The 21,899-nt window shown below is 44.7% G+C and overlaps 2 protein-coding genes across 4 annotated transcripts in view; one reads left to right on the top strand and one right to left on the bottom strand.

The window, feature by feature from the left end:
* BID (BH3 interacting domain death agonist) overlaps nt 1-21,899 on the bottom strand; it is a 536,402-nt gene that overhangs the window by 266,034 nt on the left and 248,469 nt on the right. The gene's annotated exons all lie outside the window — the stretch shown is intronic.
* The window catches only part of CECR2 (CECR2 histone acetyl-lysine reader), a 140,074-nt gene that overhangs the window by 59,637 nt on the left and 58,538 nt on the right, over nt 1-21,899 (top strand). For all 3 annotated transcript variants that reach the window (XM_073320013.2, XM_073320023.2, XM_078849801.1), the window contains one exon: nt 1,914-2,008. In XM_073320013.2, the coding sequence (XP_073176114.2) occupies nt 1,914-2,008 (95 nt within the window). The remainder of the gene's footprint in view (nt 1-1,913; nt 2,009-21,899) is intronic.

Below are 21,899 nucleotides of genomic sequence, written 5' to 3'. Positions count from 1 at the left end.
GTATTTTGGGGGGTGTATGCCCTAAATGGAGTAATCTCATGGATCTCCTTTCTTTCTGTGTCCTAACACTACATGCTCCATGAGCTGGACTTTGTCCATGGTAAGTTATCTGAACGGGCAGATGTCTTGTCACACTGCTTACCCTTTTTTTCCAAGCACATTTTATTGGAAGATGTAACCCTTTAAGCCCTGCAGAAGGTAGATACTGCCAGAATGTTGAGCATTTACCAAACACATTCTTATGTACCTTATGATTCCTATTAATATAGAGATAACATTACCTCATGCAGGTGATGGCAGGCCTAACCATGGGCCACAATATCTTTTAATCATTATCAGTATTGTCTAGTGGCTAGAGTAGGAAACAAGCAACTTCTAGGACTCTATTCCTTTCTGCCACTGATGTGCAGTGTGGCCATAGGCAAGTCACTTACCCATGCTGTGCCTCAGTTTCCCTATTTGTAAAATGTGTTTATCTCCCCCACAAGGGATATGGTGAGCTCTGTTTACAAAACACCTTGTAAATGTGTAATGTGTAAATCAAAAGTGATGTTAATGGAAAGATTCCATCATACGTTCCCAATAAAATAATACAAACAGCATTTAATCATTTTAATCGGTTATCAATAATTTTATTGTTGTAATAGCAGGAGTCTAATCAAAGAGTTCTCGGCACTCAAAATGTTTTTCTCATTATTGATTATTCTTTATTATCTAGCCATTAATATAGCCATTTATTTAATAGTGTGTTGGGCAACATCCAGCCATAAATCTGTATTCAGTCTATTGTATACACTAAAACCATAAAGAATAGTCTTATGACTAGGCTATCTATCCATACTACATTTTATTCAATTAACTCTTGCTGTGCACTATCAGTAGTTATTAATGGAAAGTAGATTGCTTTGTGTCATCTTGTGAAGTTTTTTGAACTAAAATTAAGTATTTTTGGTATTGCATAACATTTTAACCATGTTGAGTAAATATGAATCTGTGAATTACCAACAGAAAGAAAATTACTAGTACATTATCTCAGTGCATACAAGATTTGTATTAATCACTGTTTAAGAAGTTTATCCTTTTTATAGGTCACTTCCTGTATTACACATTCTAAGTGAACTCCTTTGTACTGAAATAAGCCATGCTATTTCCCACTGTTCTTTCAAGGAAAGGGAGTTTGGGTACAGATCATGTGGTGTGACAGCACCTTTTCTCTTTTAAAAAATGTTTTCTGAGAGCAAATTCCCTGATTCCCTTCAGGGAAAGGAGCAGCATCTCCATTTGTGGCCTCTGTCCCTCCCCCCAGGCTTTCTCCTTTCTCTGCTTACCTATCTGAAATCGGCTGCTCATCCTAGGTGAGTGGGATTTTCAGGCCGTGTTCCTGAACAAGTGTTTTAAGAGCTCACCACTGAAGTAAGGAAAACTTCCCCTGGTTAAGGAAGAAATGCAGGCAACAGAATTAAATTGTTCAATTTCTGCCTTCTTGCCTCCCATCATCCTCGGATGGAAGAGGCTTTGTGCTACTTACTAGATTACAGTGCCTCAGCCTCACTGGAACAGGGACACCCCATCTTCCATATCTGCTTCTGGACAGAAGGCAAGGGCTGGTGCTAGTAGGTGTGTGGTAAAACCTCTTCAAGGTTTACTTGTGAGTCCTTGTAAGGAAAAAGTAATGAGGATTGATTATAGTGGAAGTTGGTGTGGAAGAATGACCCTTCTGCAGAAAAATAAAAAGACAAGTTCAGTTGTGATTGTAGCGGTGGCTGCAGGGGAACGGCTTGGCTGCTCCAGAGGATGGCATTCCCTCGGGTACAGTACACATCAGTTAGGCCGTCTGAGGCTTCCTGCTCTTGGTCTGCCAAGGGAGTATTTTGAAGAATTTGATCTTTGTTTCTCTCTTCCCTTCTCAATAGGAACTGGAAGCTGCTCTTCACAGGGATGATGTGGAGTTTATCAGTGACCTGATTGCCTGCCTCCTTCAGGGTTGCTATCAGCGCAGGGACATCACGTAAGTAATCTTGCTCTATGGTTGAAGCCCTTTTGCAAGGGAGCTAATTAACATAGTCACAGGGATGTTACACAGCTTCTGAATGATGCTATAGAAATGATCTGCAGTCACCAACGACCAGGCCAGATTGCCCAATAAGTGCAAGGGAGTCCCATTTCTCTTTTACTCTAGCCCCTACTTAAATCACACATCGTTAATATTCACCCCCCCCCACTCTTAGGCAAATTCTTTTTTTTTTTTAATTATCTTTTACCCTGAGACCACACACCTGTTTTGTACTCTGTGTATTGTTTCCCTTCAGTGTTAGTGATCAGGATATTTGTGTGTTCTTTATAATCTGCCCTCTGCCTGATTAATTTAGAGAAGTCACAGTAAGTGTTTGGAAAATCTGAAGAAGTGAGCTGTAGCTCACGAAAGCTTATGCTCAAATAAATTTGTTAATCTCTAAAGTGCCACAAGTCCTCCTTTTCTTTTTGTAACTTTTTCAATTATGCTAAATTATTTGAAAAACGGCACAGAGCTTTATCTTGGAGTGAGTTGGATAGCAGGAGTGGAGAGTCAAATATAGCAACTATTCTCTTAGGAATAGCTAACACTTGGCCTGCGACATCAGAATGAAAGGTTGTTGTTGTGTTGGCCAGGATTTTGAGGTATTCTTCTTGGTGTTTAAAGATCCAAAGGCACTTTTTTGTTAACATCCACCTGGATAGCCCTTAAAAATGAGCAGAAAAGACTCCTGTAAAGTCTCATCCTTTAGAAGAGCTCCCTCCAACAGCAAAGCAATATGCTCCCCTCTGCCCAAAGAGCGAAGCTTCATTTATAACGAAGTGAAAGTGAAGTCTCAGCTTTCTTCACTGAATTCCTATGAACTTGAACGGAGAGCAGAGCACAATTCTGGACATGAGGAAATCTTGCTGTTGGTGGTAGGTAATTGAGTGGGTTCCACTGTATTGCTGGGTTGGCACTGAATGTGGTGCAGAACCTGAATCTGTAAGCAGCTGACTTGGTGGGTAGTGCCCACCCACTGAGCCAAACTGGTGCTTGCCCTCCCTGAATGAATCTGAGATGGAGAGTAGGCTGATCAGAAAGCAGCTGAAACCATATATACTGCTTCTATCAGAATAACCGTAACAGTGGTGTGTAATCCTGATTCTGGAGTTATGGTGTCAGGTGATTTCTATTTCTTCATTTAGAAATAGAAGTAGAAAGGAACAGTCTGGCCATCTCATCTAATCCCCAGTAGCCAATGCAGGATCGTTCCTTAAGTATACTTTTCAGTGTTTTGTCCAGTTTAGTTGTAAATGTCTCAAGCATTGAAGTTTCCATAACTTTTTTTAGGAATTTAGGAATTCGTTTAAACTAATCTGCAGTTTAATGTCAACATGTTAGGCACTCTTAAAGTGGTTTGAGTGTGCATATGTGGGTTGTAACCAATGTAACTACATCAGTTAAAAAAATTATTTTAGTTAAATAAATACAACTTCTCTGTGTAGATTAGGCCTTGGTTACTGATAAGATGCAACAGGTGGAAGAAACAAACATGACTGTAGAAGGAAGAAGGGGTAACACGAGTGTATTTTTGTGTAGGCTAGCTGTGTGTTCGATCTAGCTTGCCACCTCTGTAGCCATTCTTACTTATAATGAGGCCCGCAGATCCATGACATGAGGTACTCTACTGTATACAGCCTTCGAGGCAAGCCAGACCTGTCCATCAGAGATATGGGTAGGTGTGGCTCCACTTCTGATACAGCGTCAGATTTTGTCTACTTATTCAGCTGCAGGCATGCAGATCAGTTCCTCCGTGCTGCAGAGCAAACTTGAAGAAGAAGAAGTGGGAAAAAAGGCTTAAAAACTCCAGGTTGTTCAGGTCAGCCTTTATTGGCAGAGAAGATTACCTTTCTCCTCCTCCTCCTTTGCTCACCCATCCAAAGTGCGGCATGGCAGAGAAGGCTAAAAAGAGAGAGAAAGCAGACACTCTGACTCGTGCACTTCCCTTGCTGATTAAGAGCCTGCATGGAGATTTGTGCCTGTTCTGTGGAGACCCAGGCCCCCGTCAAATCCTCAAGCATGGGCAGAGTTTCTTGCAGCTTCCTTTCCCGAGCAGGAGAGCTCCCAGCAAACAATGACAGCACCTCAGTAGCAAAATCCCCTGGGTCTGGTACAGGCTTGCAGTGATGCCAGGACCAGCAAGCGGCAGCTCTCCTCCCTCTCCCACAAAACGTGGGTGGAGTGTAGGTTGAAGCACAATATCAAAGGGCCAGGGAAGTTTCCTGTCCAGCCACTGGAGCCTGCGCTCACAGCCATGTCTGTTAACTTACAGAGCAGCTCCCTGGCACTTCCCTGCAGCTGCTGCAACAGCAAGGAGCTACTGACAAGGATCCAGAGCCAGAGCCAGGAGAGCCCGGCAAGGGGAGCTCAGGCCCAATCCCTCCCTCCGTTCTACAGCAAGCCAGAGGACAGACACTGAGCAAAAGTATTTTGAGTATTGTAAACTACACTTATGAGGTCTGCAGATGTCTCAGGTGACCTGTAGTTATAAATCCCTCCCCAGGCCCCCTGTGAATATGTGAGTGCAGGGCAGGGATTTTTCTGCTGCACCTAAAGATTGGGAAAGCATCAGGCTGTCCCCCTCAGCTGCCACTGCAGGTCACGATGTCCAAACAATTGAGCTATCATTACCAGCTGCCTCTGTGAGTCACCAGGCCCTAATGGTTCTGGTTATTGCTCCCAGCTTCTGTTACAGGTGGCCATGCCTTGCTTCCACCTCCTTCCCCCAGCAATTGGCTAGGGAGGGATGAGAGGGACAGCAGCCCAGACTGGAAAATTGCAAGGCAGTAAGGGACCTCTTGGCCCCACCATTTTCTTTCTACCTCACACTTCCCTCCGGTCTCCATTTTATAAGGCCAGAAGGTTCCTCAGTGTGCACCAGGCAAAACGTATCCTGGCACCATTAACAAAAGTAAATGTGCCTTTTTCCCTAGTGGTCAGGGACTTGTCATTTCTAAATGGGAGAGATTTTTACCCATAAGAGTGGCTTCATCGCTATACAGGCAGCCAGATGGAGGCAGGCGTTACCTCAGCCCCTTCCTTCAGTCATGAAAACTACCAGGTGCTTCAGGCCAACAAGAATAAATAAAAAAGAGCCATAATCTGATACCCTAAATGCCCCCGCATGCTTTCACCAGCAGTACTAACATGGGTGAACAGTACTGCCAGTACGGTCCCCCTCAACTTATAAATAAATTACACGGCCTAAGGGCTCCTCACTGAGGAAGAGAAGTCGTGGGGCCTGCAGACAGCCATCCTAGATCTCCTATGAATGGGAGCCGTACAACCTGTCCCTCCTCTTCAGAGGAAACAGAGCCTTACTCTAAACTGTTCCTAGTATCCCCTCTCCCCCACAAAAAGTTAAAAGTGCACAGCATGCAGAGTTCTTGTAGCCATGTTGGTCTGAGGATGTTAGACCTTATTAGATATTAGCAGTGGTGAGCTGGAGCTGGTTCCCACCGGTTCACTAGAACCCGTTGTTAAATTTAGAAGCCCTTTTAGAACCGGTTGTTCTGCGAGGGACAACCAGTTCTAAAAGGGCTTCTAAATTTAACTGGCCAAAAGTGGCGCCTTAGGTGCCGACTCCATGGGTGCTCCAGGTCTGGAGCACCCAAGGGGAAAATTTGGTGGGTGCAGAGCAGCCACCGGCAGCTCCCCGCCCCACCCCATCCCCGGCCACAACTCACCTCCGCTCCGCCTCCGCCTCCTCCCCTGAACGCGCCACCCCGCTCTGCTTCTCCACCCCCACCCCTCCTCCAGGCTTCCTGCAAATCAGCTGTTCACATGGGAAGCAGGCTGCGGCTTCGCACTCAGGCCCCAGGAGGCAGAGGTGAGCTGGGGCAGGGGGGAGGGGCGTGAGGAGGGCCACCCGCGCTGCAGCAGGTAACCCCGGGGGGGGCGCGCGCAGGGGAACCACTCCTCGCCCCAGGTCACCTCCGCCACCCTCGGCTTGAGTGTGAAGCTACCGCCTGCTTCTCAGCCCTCCCAGGCTTCCTGCCGAACAGCTGATTCGCAGGAAGCTGGGAGGGGTGGAGTGGGGGCAGAGAAGCAGAGTGGGGCGATGCGTTCGGGGCGGAGGCGGAGGTGGAGCGGAGGTGAGCTAGGGCCGGGTGCAGGGCAGGGAGCTGCCGGTGGGTGCTCCAGCCCCGGAGCACCCACGGAGTCGGCGCCTAAGGCACGACTTTTGATGTGATCAGTGGGGGGAGCAACCGCTCCCCCTGCTCCCCTCCTAGCTACGTTCCCCTGCCCCTAGGAGCCAGAGGGGCCTGCCGGATGCTTCCTGGGAGCTGCCCCAGGTAAGCACCTCCGGGACTCCCCACCTCGTCCCCCAGCAGGTCCCTCTGGCTCTTAGGGTTAGGGTGGGTAGGGTTAGGTGAAGGGGGTGGATGGGGCAAGGGTCCTGGGAGGGGCATCAAGGAACGCAGGGGGTTGGATGGGGCAGGGGGTGGGCAACAACCCCCTCGTGGGGTGAGGAGGGAACCAGTTGTTAAGTTTTGGCAGCTCATCACTGGATATTAGATGTTACAAAGTGGGTGAGATAATATCTTTTATTGGACCAACTTCTCTTGGTGATAGATACGAGCTCTTCTGAAGAAGAGCTCTGTGTAAGCTCGAAAGCTTGTCTCTCACCAACAGAAGTTGGTCCATAAGATAGTACCTCACCCTCCTTTGTATCTCAGAAGTCTACAGAGCAGTTCTCGACATCAAATATGTCAACAGACCCATGAAGAAATCCAATTTCAAGATGGAGACTGTAAAATCCACACTATCTGCCATCCGCAAAGGGAACGGTTTGATATCAGGCACCCTTCAAATCTACTATCTTCATATTCCAAGTTTACAGCCTCACAGATACTTCCTGAACTTTGCTCTTGGAGAACAACATTACCAGTGTAGGTCCTTGCTCTTTGGTTTAGCAACTTTTAGCAACTTCAAGTTTTAATTGAAGTGCTGGGAGTGTTAATATGAACTCTCAGCTGGGAGGGGGTGTTTATCTACCTCTTCCTGGGGAACCACCTCATCCAGAGTTCATCTATAAGGATGCTATGGAGTCATGGTTTTGTGAAAGAGACAGTTAGCAGTTTCACCCTATTCCCAATCTCTGAGTGGGAAAAATCACTGTCTTCTACAAAGCTCCTTACTGCAACAAAGACAGGAGAAGCTGAGAAATCTTATCAAACCAGTCAATGTCTCAAGGGAAGTACCTGTTTATATGCTTCTGTCTCTGCTGGGATCGGTTGTTTTCCACATGGATATTCTTAGAGTACGTCTACACTACAAAATTTGGTCGATATTATAGAAGTCAACTTTTAGAAATTGATTTTATACAGTCAATTGCGTATGTCCACACTAAGTGCATTAAGTCGCCGGAGTGTGTCCTCACTACCATGGCTAGAATTGACTTATGGAGCGGTGCACTGTGGGTAGCTATCCCACAGTTCCCACAGTCTCCACTGCTCATTGGAATTCTGGGTTAAGCTCCGATTGCCTGATGGGGCAAAAACATTGTCACAGGTGGTTTTGGGTACAAGTTGTCAGTTGCCCCTCCCTCTGTGAAAGCAATGGCAGGCAATCGTTTCGCGCCTTTTTTCTGCTCAGGCACCATACCACGGCAAGCATGGAGCACGCTCAGATTACTGCGGCGGTTATGAGCATTGTAAACATCTCACGCATTATCCTGCAGTATGTGCAGAACCAGAACCTGCAAAAGCAGGCGAGGAGGCGACGCCAGCGCAGTGACGAGAGTGATGAGGACATAGACACAGACTTCTCTCAAAGCATGGGCCCTGGCAATTTGGACATTCTGGTGGCAATGGGGCAGGCTCATGCCGTGGAACACCGATTCTGGGCCCAGGAAACAAGCACAGACTGGTGGGACCACATAGTGTGGCAGGTTTGGGATGATTCCCAGTGGCTGCGAAACCTTTGCATGCGTAAGGGCACTTTCATGGAACTTTGTGATTTGCTTTCCCCTGCCCTGAAGCACAAGAATACCAAGATGAGAGGAGCCTTCACAGTTCACAAGCGAGTGGCGATAGATCTCTGGAAGCTTGCAATGCCAGACAGCTACCAGTCAGTCGGGAATCGATTTGGAGTGGGCAAATCTACTGTGGGGGCTGCTGTGATCCAAGTAGCCAGCGCCATCACTGAGCTGCTGCTATCAAGGGTAGTGACTCTGGGAAATGTGCAGGTCATAGTGGATGGCTTTGCTGCAATGGGGTTCCCTAACTGTGGTGGGGTGATAGACGGAACACATATCCCTATCTTCAGAGCAGACCACCTTGGCAGCCAGTACATAAACCAAAAGGGGTACTTTTCAATGGTGCTGCAAGCACTGGTAGATCACAATGGACGTTTACTGACATCAACTTGGGATGGACGGGAAAGGTGCATGATGTTTGCATCTTCAGGAACTCTGGTCTGTTTGAACAGCTGCAGGAAGGGACTTACTTCCCAGACCAGAAAATAACTGTTGGGGATGTTGAAATGCCTATAGTTATCCTTGGGGACCCAGCCTACCCCTTAATGCCATGGCTCCTGAAGCCATACACAGGCACCCTGGACAGTAGTAAGGAGTTGTTCAACTATAGGCTGAGCAAGTGCAGAATGGTGGTAGAATGTGCATTTGGACGTTTAAAAGCTCGCTTGCGCAGTTTACTGACTCAGTTAGACCTCAGCAAAACCAATATTCCCATTGTTATTGCTGCTTGCTGTGCGCTCCACAATATCTGTGAGAGTAAGGGCGAGACATTTATGGTGGGGTGGGAGGTTGAGGCAAATCGCCTGGCCACTGATTACGTGCAGCCAGACACCAGGACGATTAGAAGAGCACAGAAGGGAGCTGTGTACCTGGCTAGTGCATCTGAGTTGAAAGTGCTGTCCAGAGCAGTCACAATGGAGCACTTTGGGATAGCTCCTGGAGGCCAATACCATCGAATTACATCCACCGTACCCCAAATTCGACCCGGCGATGTTGATTTCAGCGCTAATCCCTTCATCGGGGGGAGTACAGAAATCAATTTTAAGAGCCCTTTAAGTCGACAAAAATGGCTTCGTCTTGTTCTATAAGATGGGTGCAGGGTTAAATCGATCTAACGCTGCTAAATTCGACCTAAACTCAAAGTGTAGACCAGGGCTTAGCGTGCCTGTGCTTACATGAGAACACTACGGAGCTTTCTCTTAGCCCTCCCTCAGCTATCCCTTATCTACCTCTCAGCAAAAGTATCTCACCTCAGAAGGATTCTTGGATCATTCAGATGGTGGACAAGTCGAAACAGATTCAAGTCAGGTTTTCCAATAGGAGAACCAGTCAGGACAGTTATCACCAGGGATGAAGCCTGGAGGGATGGGTGTTCACACAAGGTCAAGGGCTGTCTAAGGGATCTGGTCCAAACAAGAGAGCAAGCACAGCATAAAGTGGCGAAAGCTCAGGAGAATCTTATATGATCTCAAGGCTTTGCTCCCATATCTGGACACCCCTGCTGCTGATCAAGACAGACAACACCTCAGCCATGTCATATATCAGCAAAGGAAACTAGGTCTACAATCTTTCAAAGAGATGCTCACCTTCTGATGACTTAGAGGGGAATCTGCAGTCCGTTTGCTCCCTTCACATCAAAGGGAAAACTAAATGTTTTGGCTGACTGGCTCAGCAGTTAGAAGTTGGATAATCTAAAATGGAGTGGAGCCCAGAGATGTTCCACCTTCTGGTAAAGGAATTTGGAGTCCCAGCAATAGATCTGTTTGCCTCCCATTTGAAATTCAAGGTGTCCGTGTTCTTAGACTCTCTTGCTGGTGGAATCACAAGACGCCTTGTTGCAAAGATGGCCAAAAGGGTCTCTTACATGCCTTCCCTCCCTTTTCCTCTCCTCACCAGAATACTAAACAAGATGAGAGAAGCAGCACTCCTAAATCTGGGACTCCCATTCTAGCCAAGGAGGCCTTGGTTCTCTGACTTCCTTGACATGGTACAAATGTCTGCTTTTCATTCAGAAGAGATCTGATATTGCAAGGGCCAGCCATGCATGCATCAGAATCCAGACAGACTGAGCCTATGTGTCTGGTTCTTAAACAGAGCCTCTTAAGCCAAAGAGGTTATTCAGAGAGGCAATAGCCACAATTTTAGTTTCAAGAAGTAAATCAACTAACTCAGCATATTCCAGGGGCCTGGTTGAGATTTACCCATTGGTACCAGGACAAAGGTCTCAGCCCTACCTTTGCGTTGATACCACAGATTCTCAGATTTCTTCACAATGAACTGGCAGCTGCGGACACTGAGGGTCAAGTCACTGCTTTGTCAAGAATCCTTAGTGCAATAAACAAGCAGTGAATTTCATCCTACCTAGATATCGAGCCTTTTTCTTATGAGAGCAGTATCTCTTCTACATCCTCCTGAAATGCATGAAGTCTCTTACCTGGTTCTCAGTGCCATTATGGACCCTCCATTTGAACCACTCATGAAGCTGTCTCATTACTTTTTAACCTTTAAAGTGGCCTCTTTGATAGCAATCTTGTCTGTTTGCAGGGTGTCCCTGAGACGGAAGCTCTTCTCCTGGAACCGCAGCACTAAATTCCATAAGGGTAGAGTGGTACTCAGATCTGACCATGCCTTCATACTAAAGATTAACTCCGGACTCCATAGAGCACTGGAAATTGTTCTGCTATCCTCTTGCCCAGTTCCATCACACTCCAAAAAGAAACTGTGGCATATTCTAGATGTCTGCTAAGCTCTCAAAGAATGTATTCACCACACAGCTCAGGTCAGAAGGACAAAGGCTTTGTTTGTGCTTTATTATCTAGTGTCAAAGGGAAAGATGGTTTCAAAATCCTCCATTTCCAGGTGGCTGAAGTTTTATATCTCAGAAGCATTCAAGTCAAAAAGTATAACTCCATCTTCCAATATCAGAGCTCACTCCCTCAGAGCTGTAGCAGCTTCACGGACAGAAAGATAACATACGTCAAACAAGAAAATCTGTAAAGCAGGCATCTTCTCAGCTGTTCATACCACCTTCAAAATTCTACAGGCTGGACTTCAGTCATCATCTGATGCTGCCTTTGGTAGATGAGTGCTCCTCGCTATAGTATCCCAATAACTCTTAAGAAAGTGTTCTCCCTTTTCCCGTATGTACATAACTGTATATTGTTCCCCACTATATCGTGTGGATAGTGGTAGACCTGTGGTCCTCAGTATGAATAAAAATAGGAAAATTTATCCATATCTTGCCTGAAATTTTTCTTTCTTGGAGTAATGAGGTCCACAGATAAAGCCAACCTTGAATGGACTGTTAATTGGAAAATGATATTGGATTATTAATTGGCACTCAAGTTTGTTATTCAGGAGAATTGTTCTCTTTAGTCTCAGTGCTTAATTTTCCTTACTGATACAGAGTGCTTAGTTTTTACTAGGTTTGGAAGGGTAGAAACTGAGAGTTTCTCAGAGATGGCATGAGCTACACCAGCCCTCCCTTTGATGGATAGGTCTGGTCTGCCTCCAAAGCTGCATAGAGCAGAGCACCCAATGTCATGGTTCCATGGCCCTCATTACTCCAAGAAAGGAAATGCTTAGGTAAGACATGGATAAATTTTCCTATTACCGTCTGGCAGTGTTCTGTAGGCATCATGGTACAGTGAATTTGAAGGACGATTAGGTAGTGGCTTTTTCAGTTTTGTCGGGGGCGGGTTATGCTGTGCACAAGAGGTGACATGAGAAAAAGTATTGAGGTCCTTGTAGGAGAAATGGACAAATGAACAGTGAAGAATGAGGATATTAGTAGTGAAGGAAGCAGTCATTTCCATGGTTATACGTAAAGAAGGGCTAAATTGTGGTGGGCCTTAAACTTTGGATGATGGAGAAGGGAGAGCTCATCTGCAGGGAGAATGGTGTGATGGGTAATAGGACTAGTACCTGACCCAGGACAAACTTCTGTGGGATCTCACACTGTGCCCCAAGTTTGATGACAAACCATTAATAACTGCTTGTTGAGTATGGTTTTTCAACTAGCTGTGCATCCATCTTATAGTAATTTCATTTAGACCATGTTTCCGTAGTTTGGTTATGAGAATATCATATGGGACTTTAGTTAAAAACCTTACTAAAATCAAGATACAACACGTCTGCTGCTTTCTTCTGTCCACTAGGTCAGGAACCCTGTCAAAGAAGGAAATTAGGTTGGTCTGGGATGATTTGTTCTTGAAAAATCCATGCTAGCTTTTACTTATCATCCTGTTATCCTCCAGGTGCTTACAAACTGATTGTTTAATAATTTATTCCACTATCCAGGTATCAAAGTTAGCTTGATTGGTCTATAATTCCCTCAATCTTCTCTGTATTGCTTTTTAAAGATAGGTACTGTGTTTGCCCTTCTCCAGACCTCTGGGACCTCACAAGTCCACCATGAGTTCTCAAAGGTAATTGCTAATGAGATTGCTTCAGCTAGTTTCTTCGGCACCCTAGGATTAATTTCACCAGGCCCTGCCAGCTTGAATACATCTAACTTATCTAAATAGTCTTTAACCTATTCTTTCCCTATTTTGGCTTGTGTTTCTTCCCCTTAGTTAATATTAATTGTGTTGAATATCTGGTCACGATTAACCTCTTTAGTGAAGACTGAAACAAAATAGGCGTTAAGCACCTCAGCCATCTTGATGTCATCGGTTATTAGCTCTGCTACTACCTACACCAGGGGTCCCCAACGCGGTGCCCGTGGGTGCAGTGGCGCCCGTTGAGGCAGTTCTGTGTGCCCGCAGGACACCACGCCACTGAAATGCCGTTGCCGAGCACGACCGCCAGAGAACTGCCCACCGAAATGCATTTCGGCGGCGAGGCTTCTTTCCACTGCCACTTCTCAGCGGCATTTGGGCGGCGGGGTGATTGACGCCTGCCACAGTCTTTTGGGAATAGGAATGTGCTATTCCCACAGAAAGGTTGGGGACCACTGACCTACACTTTCCTTCATTTTACTCTTGCTCCTCCTAATCATGTATATAAAGAACCTCTTGTTATTGCCTTTTGTGTCCCTTGTTAAGTGTAACTCATTTTGTACCTTTTTTTGTACCTGATTTTGTCTCTATGTGCTTGTGCTATTCTTTTGTACATCTCCTTAGCAATTTATCCATGCTTCTACTTTTTGTAGGATTCCTTTTTTATTTGCAGATCATTAAATTGCTCCAGATGGAGCCATATGGGTCTCTTACTATTCTTCTAATCTTTTATTTGGGTCAGATAGTTTGCATTTGTGCCTTAAATATTTGTCTCTGCATCTATATACTACTATTCAGCTGCTTCTCAGTGTTGAAATGATGAGTTAATTTTGTGTAGTAGTTTACCTCTTCACTATTCAAAGTATTGTGTATTTATATTTTCTTGCAATCTACTGGTAGCAGGCTGTAGTTCTCTGCATGTCTAGTTTGACAGCATATAGAACCCATGGTTGGACTGGAGGAGCCTGACTTTAATTATGCAGAAGTATAAAACTATAAAGTACTTTTGCTTATTGTGGTTTTGTAAATATTTTGGGTATCTAATATCCCTCCACCTCTTCTTCCCCTTCTAGCTCTTCTGTATACATCATACTGGTCAATGTTAATACGTTAATATAGCAGATGTGATTTGCCCCCACCAAACCGACATCCACTAGGTCATAATCTCACACGTCTAGCTCATTTAATGTATTTCCCATACCCTTTGCCTTTGTGTATAGACCCTTAAGTGCTTATGACTTTCTACAATTACAAAAAATGACTCCAGGAAAAAAATAGCTTATTCAGAATATGCTATTTATATAAGAAAATTATTGTGTGGTATTTTAAAAATACTTGATCCCCCTCCACACACACACACACACACAAAATGTCCACAGATACAAATTGGGCAGCTGCATAATCCCTGCAGGCTACCACTTTAATTCCAACAGGAAATGCAGCTTGATGACTTGTATCAAGACAGGAAGATCAGAGCTGCTGCTAAAGGCAAAGGCCACAGCAGGAGACTTCTACAGCTGTTTTTAAGTAAGAAATGGCCATGTTACATGGATATACACATTAAATTAAAATAATCCAGAAAATGTCCTGCTGTTCTCTGTGTTTCTGGCTAGAACTGTTGTGAAAAATGTTGTCATGCTGACCATATAGCTGTTTCCTCTTTTGTTGTTTCATATTTACAATTTTTAATGTTTTAACATTTTAAAGAAACAGTGATTTGATTATTTTACATTGGAAGCTATTTTATATTCCATTACTGTCCCTTCAAAGCTCCTTTTTAAAGTCACCTTTTGTTGTAAAACATCATTTTATTAGGATTCAGTTTGGAAGACTATGGCAGATGGTAAGATAAACAGAATCCACTGTTTTCTACTTATTTTCCTTGACATTTTTGAATCCAGAAGATTGGTACCTCACCTGCTTAGATGGAGACTGTCTAACTCAGCTTTCATCATAGAAGGCATTAATGTGCTCCATGAATCCCAAACTCCCCTCTTTTCTTCTCTTTTCTTCACTAAGCACTGGAAGAATTTCCAAATAGATCAATCTCTGTTGACCCAATCTTCAGCTCTCTTTCCAGATCCCTAAAGCCAGCTTTGAGTCTATGGCATCTCCTTTCAATCATGTTTTGTTCTATCATGGAAAATAGGAAGACATTCCACAGCATTCTTCAGGATCTCCTTTACTCTCCCTGTCATATCCTTTGTCCTGATGCCCAGAATGTAGCATCCCATCCTGTTCTATCAGAACCACGCTCCTCTGAGTTTTATTCAGGATTACTTATTGGCACTTCTATTCCAGCAACTTATTTTCAGGGCTTTCCATCTAATTGCTGGCCCAGCTACTGTTTGGGAGGAAAGTAAAGTCATCTCCTGACTCATCAAGGACAGAATATCTGTTGTTACTGACCAGGTTTAATGGTTCTATGTATTTCACTTTTTCCATTCCCTTTGTCACTATTTTCTGTCTTCATTCTCTTGCACAGAGCAGATCCTTCAAGCATTACCTCCAGGACTATTCTCTCAGAGGTTTGTTTTATGAATAAATGTTACAAAAAAAAATTTTGATTGCCTTACAGTGTGCATGCAGCTATATCAGTTGTGCCCTTTCAAGGAATACGGTGTTTTTTTCTACACTAGGAGATGTGGTTTGTGACAGATGTGGCAATTTCTTGCAAAATCCTTGGAAAACTTTATTGAATTAAGTTTAAATATCTTTTGAGTTCATTGTATTAAATGCAAATGTTATATTTTATTGTGAGCCCTGGGAATTATGAACTTCAAAGGACTATCTTGAACAATGGGCCAGACAAGAGTGGACTTATGGACAAACAATGTCAAGTGGTTCACCTGGAGAATGTCTAGGGAGGAGGTGAATGCAACCCCCCGCCCCCTCTGGTTATGCAAACACCCAGCCTTTAAAAGCTTTGCCCTGAGGAGGAGACCATTATTTATTTGATTATAGCTGTTACATGAATCCGAGATCATAGACCCAAAATGTATAAAGGAAAGACTAACCCATTCATGGAGGGAGGGAGGGTGCTTGTTCTGAGCTGAAGCTGTTATGGACACAGAACCTTACCCCCTCCCCTTCTGGAGTTTGAAGGACTGACTCCTACCAGAGCCCTGCTGGAGTTGGGAGTGAGGATGGTCTCCAGTAAGCTTATTTGTATGCATGTAGATTCTTTTATTATTTTTAAGAAGTTTTCTAAGCAGCGCTTTTACTTTAAGAGTAAATGTGCTTGCTTAGGAAGAGCTATGTAGCCACTTATAACTGTGGGCAATTACGGTGCGTATAGCCTCTGAAAAGAGAGCAAAGCACAGAAATTGGCCTGTTTAGTCAGTCTGGCTTGCTGGGAATAATGCAGTGTAGGCAGGGAACTGTGCAACCTGGGACAATCCCAGTCAGGATGGAGAGAGAGACAGGTCTCCGCCCAAGAGAGGTGATGGCTGAGGATCTGGGAGCCTGGAGCGGGTTCCCTGGGTGGATCACAGAGACGAAATGCAGGTGCAGTTGCCCTGAACTGTAACAAAGTTGATTAGCTAACCTAGGTTGCTAGCTAACCTTTAGTCTCTTTTCCTAATCTAGGCAAAGCCAGTACTAACTTTCAGGCTCACTGATACTATTGTGAAGGAGACCTTAGAAAAACTAAAGTGGAATACCCTAGTGATCCAGTGGATTTATCTATGTAATCTGTGCAATAATCTCTGGGGCCTGATACGCAAACCCAATCATGATAGACATGGGGAACACACTGTTTGTATTAACCAACATTTACTGGCATGCTGCTGATCTTGGCTGTAATAACTACACCAATGGCTGGTGCAACAGAAAACCATAAACCAGCTGAGGCTTATACTTACAGAGTGGTGCTAGGTGCCCTATAGGACGGATGGAGGACATGTTCCTGGCCCTAAAGAACTTTGAAACTAATTCTTGACATGAGACTGTGAAAAGATTAGAAGGAAGAAAGGACAGAAGTTACAGCAATAAGATCACATGGTTATTCAAAGGCTAGTGGACAGCAGGGTGGAATGAAATTGTGGAGTGTAAGCATGGAGTTAGGTAAATAAATATCTTTGACTCACTACTTTATAGACATTGTGCTAGAAATCAGTTTTAAAGAAGAATTTAAATGAGTGGTTGGTGACAAAACCAGGAACAACATCCCATGCATGTGGTGTGGAATAATAAGCAGAGATTGTGGGAGAAGTGGACAAATGGAGCATGAAGGTTGGCAACATTGGCGAGCATACAGGTGACATACTAAGAGACTGGATAATTCAGGAGAGGAAGAGTTATGCAGGGCATTGTGAATGTGAGGATGAGATGTTTACATTTGAAGTTATGTAGGAGGTGTCTGAGTCAGTGATGGGATTCAGATGTGAGATGAGGTGGCCAGATTACCAGCCCATGAAGATGTTCTGGACAGCAGCATTTTGCATGAGTGTAAGAGAGAATGATGTTGGCAGCCAGGGAAGCCTGTGAGGAAGAGAGCATTAATCGAGATGGGAGAGAAGTCCCTGGATGAAAGAACTGGTTGTTTGGACAGAAAGAAAAGGATGGCTATTCAGATTGTTTGTGGAGAGAGGTATGACAGGCTTTAGACACAGTCCAGATGTGAGGGACATGAAGTAGAGGAAGAATCAATGATGACTCCCAGATTATGGGGTCTTAGTGACGGAAGGCAGTGGTATTGTCGACAGTAATAAGGATCTGGGAGAGTGGAGGAAAAACAAGCTTAAACAAGTTAAGCTTAAAATGATAGTGGGACATCCAAAGATACTGGAAACTAAATAGTTCGCATGCTGTTTGTGTTTAGGGACAAGAAAATTATGGGATTGTTACTGGTTAAAGACCACGCCACGAGATACTTATCAGGGCTAACAGAACAGCTGTCAAGTTTTTGGTAGAGGAATCCCTGGGATTCTTTGTCCTAAGAGTCATTGAGTGCCAAAGTGGGTGATACTTCCCACACATTTTGTGCAGGATTTCATGTCCAGCGTGTCTGTTCTGCCAGACCTAAACATTCAGCGAGACATTGAAGCAGATCAGCAGACATTCAGTGCCCAGATGGATATTGGCATATTAACCACTTCTATTGCCTTGTCCATCCACCACCTCCAAGCAGGGATGTAAAGACTTTCCCACCTCTTGTCTGACTTCATCTTCAGAGGCTCCCAGATCTAGTGAACTTCCTGAACATCCTCGGAGAGGGAGTTGTCCAGATACAGGGCCAGTATGCTGACCATTCTTGTGTCCTAGAACTATCTACTATCTCCAGTCACACATTCTCTGGCCCTGTTATTATTTGTATTTTTGTAGCACTTAGGAGCCCCATCCTGGACCGGAACTCTGTTCTGCTAAAATGTCCCATCTCCTTTCACCTCTTGTTTTCCCTCAGCTCCTCATGGGTCAACCACTGAACAAAGGCAGTTGAAACATTGGACGGTAGAGGCTGTGAAATCACTGAGGAATGTCCAGATGGCCACATGCAAAACAGACCCCTCTTCTTCAGAATAGACACCTCTTCTAATGGTGAAAAGCCAGTGAAGAGCAACTAGAGCCACTTGAAATCAAGAGTAGCATTTTCAATCCTGAGTGCTAAATGTTAAGCTCCTAATAAGTCCTTATTTCTGCCCAGCCCCCACGGTACTGAGTACCTGCATTTCTCTGATTTGAAAATTTAGGTCCAAAATCTTTGACTACCTCTTTCAGAGAAAGCAACATGACCACACTGAAGCATGCAGTCGTCAGATCAATTCTCAATAATCCAACTTCATGTCAACTACACCCCAGTCTCCAACCTCCATTTTCCTGGGCAGAATTATTGAAGGTGAATAAACTTCTGATCTCTACCCATAAGACCCTTCATGATCAGGCTTCAGACAGGCACATGACATTTGTATTGTTCTGGCACTGGTGGATAACTGCCTTATGGCTACGTGCAGGGGACATATCTCTGTGTTCGCAGTACTAGCTCACAACAGACAGTTGGACACCATGAGCTGCTGACTCGCATGCCACATCTCAGCAACCTTGTCTGCTGTCTGTCAGAATATGAGGTCTCTCGGTGTGACTATGAGACTACATGGGCTCCAACTCCCAGCAGTAGGTCTGTTTCTCAGCAGATACAGCACCATCCTCCGAATGACCCAGTGCTGGAAAGAAATGGATGAAATGCAGCTAGCACAGACTAAAGCCTGGTAAGCCAGAGGTAATACTAGCCAGGGGAAATACGTTCAAGACTTGGTCAGGGCACTGACCTAATAATCTATTGGGGGCGTTTGCCTTCTGTCACACTAGTGCATAGGCTGTGGCAAAAGATGCCTTCTTTCATCCTCACCCAGCCAAGAGACTAATCATTCCTCGTGGATGCAGATGTAGCCATATTGATCTGCATTTCATTGCTTCTAGGTTGAATTATGGCAACATACTGTACATGGGGCAGGCTGTCAAGGTCACACGGAAGCTCTTAACTAAGTATGAGCAAAAAACCCTGACCTGAGCACAATACAGCCATGATTCTCACACACTATAATGTGTATGTGCAAAATAGGTTTCGTTCTGTTCTGCATTACCTGAGAGTGCAAATCTTTAGACTCTAGTCCATTAAAGGCTTTAACTATCTCGACTGCCTCTCCCTCCCCAAAGCAGCGGCGCTCAGCAAGCATGCTGTGGTTGACTGAGATGAGGATGAAACTTTCAGGAACCTGAGACAGATCATTCTCAGTGGAGGGCTGACTGTGGTACTCCTTGCAGCCAAGATCAGAGTGAGCCAAAGCCCCTGTGGCTGTTCCATGAGGTGTACCTTTTTACACAAGCCTTTCATCACCGAGGAATGGACAACGGCCTGGCATTATTTTTCAGGGTTTTTAATCTAACAGCAACCGAAACAGGAGGACTGGAGTGTAGGGTCCTTTGTGGACAGCATAGACGCAGTTCTGCCTCGGTTTTTAGTGCCCAGATTCTGTGGTGATGGGTTCACTAGAAATCATCATATCCTGGTTAAAACACTTCTGGGTCCTATCTACCCTACAAGACAACACTGTGTTTCAACAGTGTCTGGAGACAACCATGTGACAACCGGAGCTCCTCCCAACTGTAGTTTTTACACTGTGGATGGGACCTGAGGCGAATGTGAAGGGGTAATGGTTTCAGGATGGCACTCAAAGGCTAAAATCACTGCAGGTTTGGGGCTAGTTGGGGTGTACATTGGTTGACAAGTGCACATAAATTGGGGAGGGTAGAGTGGTTTGGGGATTAGTTTACTGAGCAAAGCTCTGTGATTGCACTTCAAGATGCATTCTCATGGGGACACTTGGCTGTGTCCTGTTTCAACAAACAATGACAGTATCTGCAGAAACATACAGCAAGCACAGTTCATGTTACAACAATGTTCCACTTAAGAAAAAATATTGAAAACTATATAAAATCTCTTGCTTTTCCCATGTATTGAGTGTAAACAGATTTTTTATTCACCTGTCACAGCTGACTAAATGGTAGTCTCGGCACTGGTGTTTTTATAAATATATTGTGTAAAATAATACTGTGTTGAAAACAAAAGGATTCAGAAATTTTTGACAAAGTTTTTTCCTTTAAGCCAATTAAGCAGCTCAGAAAAAAATGCAGCTGCCCAAACCAGCACTTTATCTTCAGCCGGTCTTCCCTAAAACTAAAGTGACTGTAGTTGTTGTTTTCCCCCAAACCTATAGGAATAATTTGCCCAGTAACTTGCCTTTATGTCTTGGGGCCCAGTCCTCCTCCCATTAAAGTAAGTGACAAAACTTCTCTTGACTAATGAGTAAAGGATTGGGCCTTTGGTCAAAGAAACTTCATATTTTAGGTTTTATTTTTAGCCCTTAATGTTTTCTGAACTCTGTTGGGCCATCATTTGGATATACTCACTCTCTGCCTCTTGGCTGTTCCTCCCCCATCCCAGCCAGCCCGCAAATACAACTCCTCTCCACTTGCTAACACACCTCTTCAGCTGTTACTCTGGGTTCCCTCACTACTCCACTTTTCTTCCCCACTCTACCCAAACCAGCAAAACGTGCATACAATCCTGTCCTGGATCAATTAAAAATACAACTCATGCACTTCCAAACAATGAACGTCTTTAACCATGGACCTATGCTTTTCATCTTCAGAGTATTTTATAATCAGACTTGGGTCCAACTCTGTTTTTCTTTAGGGCTTATTCTCTTCTTCCCATCAACTGGTTTCTCTGGAATATTTGGGTGAACGGACTGATGCTCTGAGATGAGAGAATGTCAGAGTCCTGGAAGGGGTGGTGGTTGGAGAACAAAGCAGTTTTTAAGAGGGACATTGGCAATTTCATGTGGTGCAATAAGAGGTTTTTAGTGCTTCAAGAGCAAACATTCCCTTCCCCTGCCTGAAAGTCACTTTCATGCCATGGATGGGGAGAGTAGACTTGGAGTGCAGCACACATCACCCTGACAGTTGTGGAGCCGCATTCTCCCTGGCTTAAAACCTACATAGAGAACAGGGAGCTAGAGAACCCTCCGCCCTCCCAAAACTTCCTGGACTTGCTTTTCTATTGCCTCCATCCTACTTTATGTATTGGAGAACAGCTCCACATTTGTACCCTCCTGCTGCTACCAGAGAAGGAGAGACAAATAAAACAGGGGCTCACACATACATGGGTACTTGGAGCTCAAAAGGGAAACTGACAAGACAGCTCAAAGTAACAGGTATGTGTGATTTCTCTGGTGCTACCTTCACCTAGCACATCCCAGTTACAGGGGTCATAGAGCGCAGATTGGCTGCTTCTGTTTTGTTTTAACAAAACAGTGAAAACTCTAGGCGAATGTGGGAGGTAAGATCAAATAGACTCTCTCCTCTCAGCCCCTATGCAGTTCCCAGGCTTCTGCCAGCCTTAAGGGAAAAGCCTCTTCAGAACAGGCAGATACGGTGAAGCTTTTTCTGTTTGGTTCAATATAGATGTCCCTCTTTCTTCTCTCCACCAAATAACATGCAGTCATTCCTAAGCCAGTCCTCAGTACTTGCTAGGGGTGAGTGGTGGACATGGAGAGAACACTAGTTAAGCGTGGAATCATATGGAGAGCTCAGACCACAGTCTCTCTGGGGAATGCTAGCGAATGCCCATCTACTAGTTTGTGAGATTAATTCACTTCCTCCGCTGGTGCTTTTGGTGAGCTGGGAAGACAGTTCCTGTTGGTTCAGTAATCTGGTCTTGCCTCGGATGTGGAGAAGGGGAGTGAGGGATATATGTGATCAGTGGTAGGACATTTTGGCTCAGAGCAGGTGAGAGGGTAATCCTGGTGTTTCCCTGATGTGGATAAATGTGGTATAGGAGTGCTGAAATGTCTGAGTTGAAAAA

The sequence above is a fragment of the Lepidochelys kempii genome, chromosome 1 (assembly GCF_965140285.1).
Source record: "Lepidochelys kempii isolate rLepKem1 chromosome 1, rLepKem1.hap1, whole genome shotgun sequence".
Lineage (NCBI taxonomy): Eukaryota > Metazoa > Chordata > Testudines > Cheloniidae > Lepidochelys > Lepidochelys kempii.
This window is presented reverse-complemented; position numbering and strand designations above follow the sequence as displayed.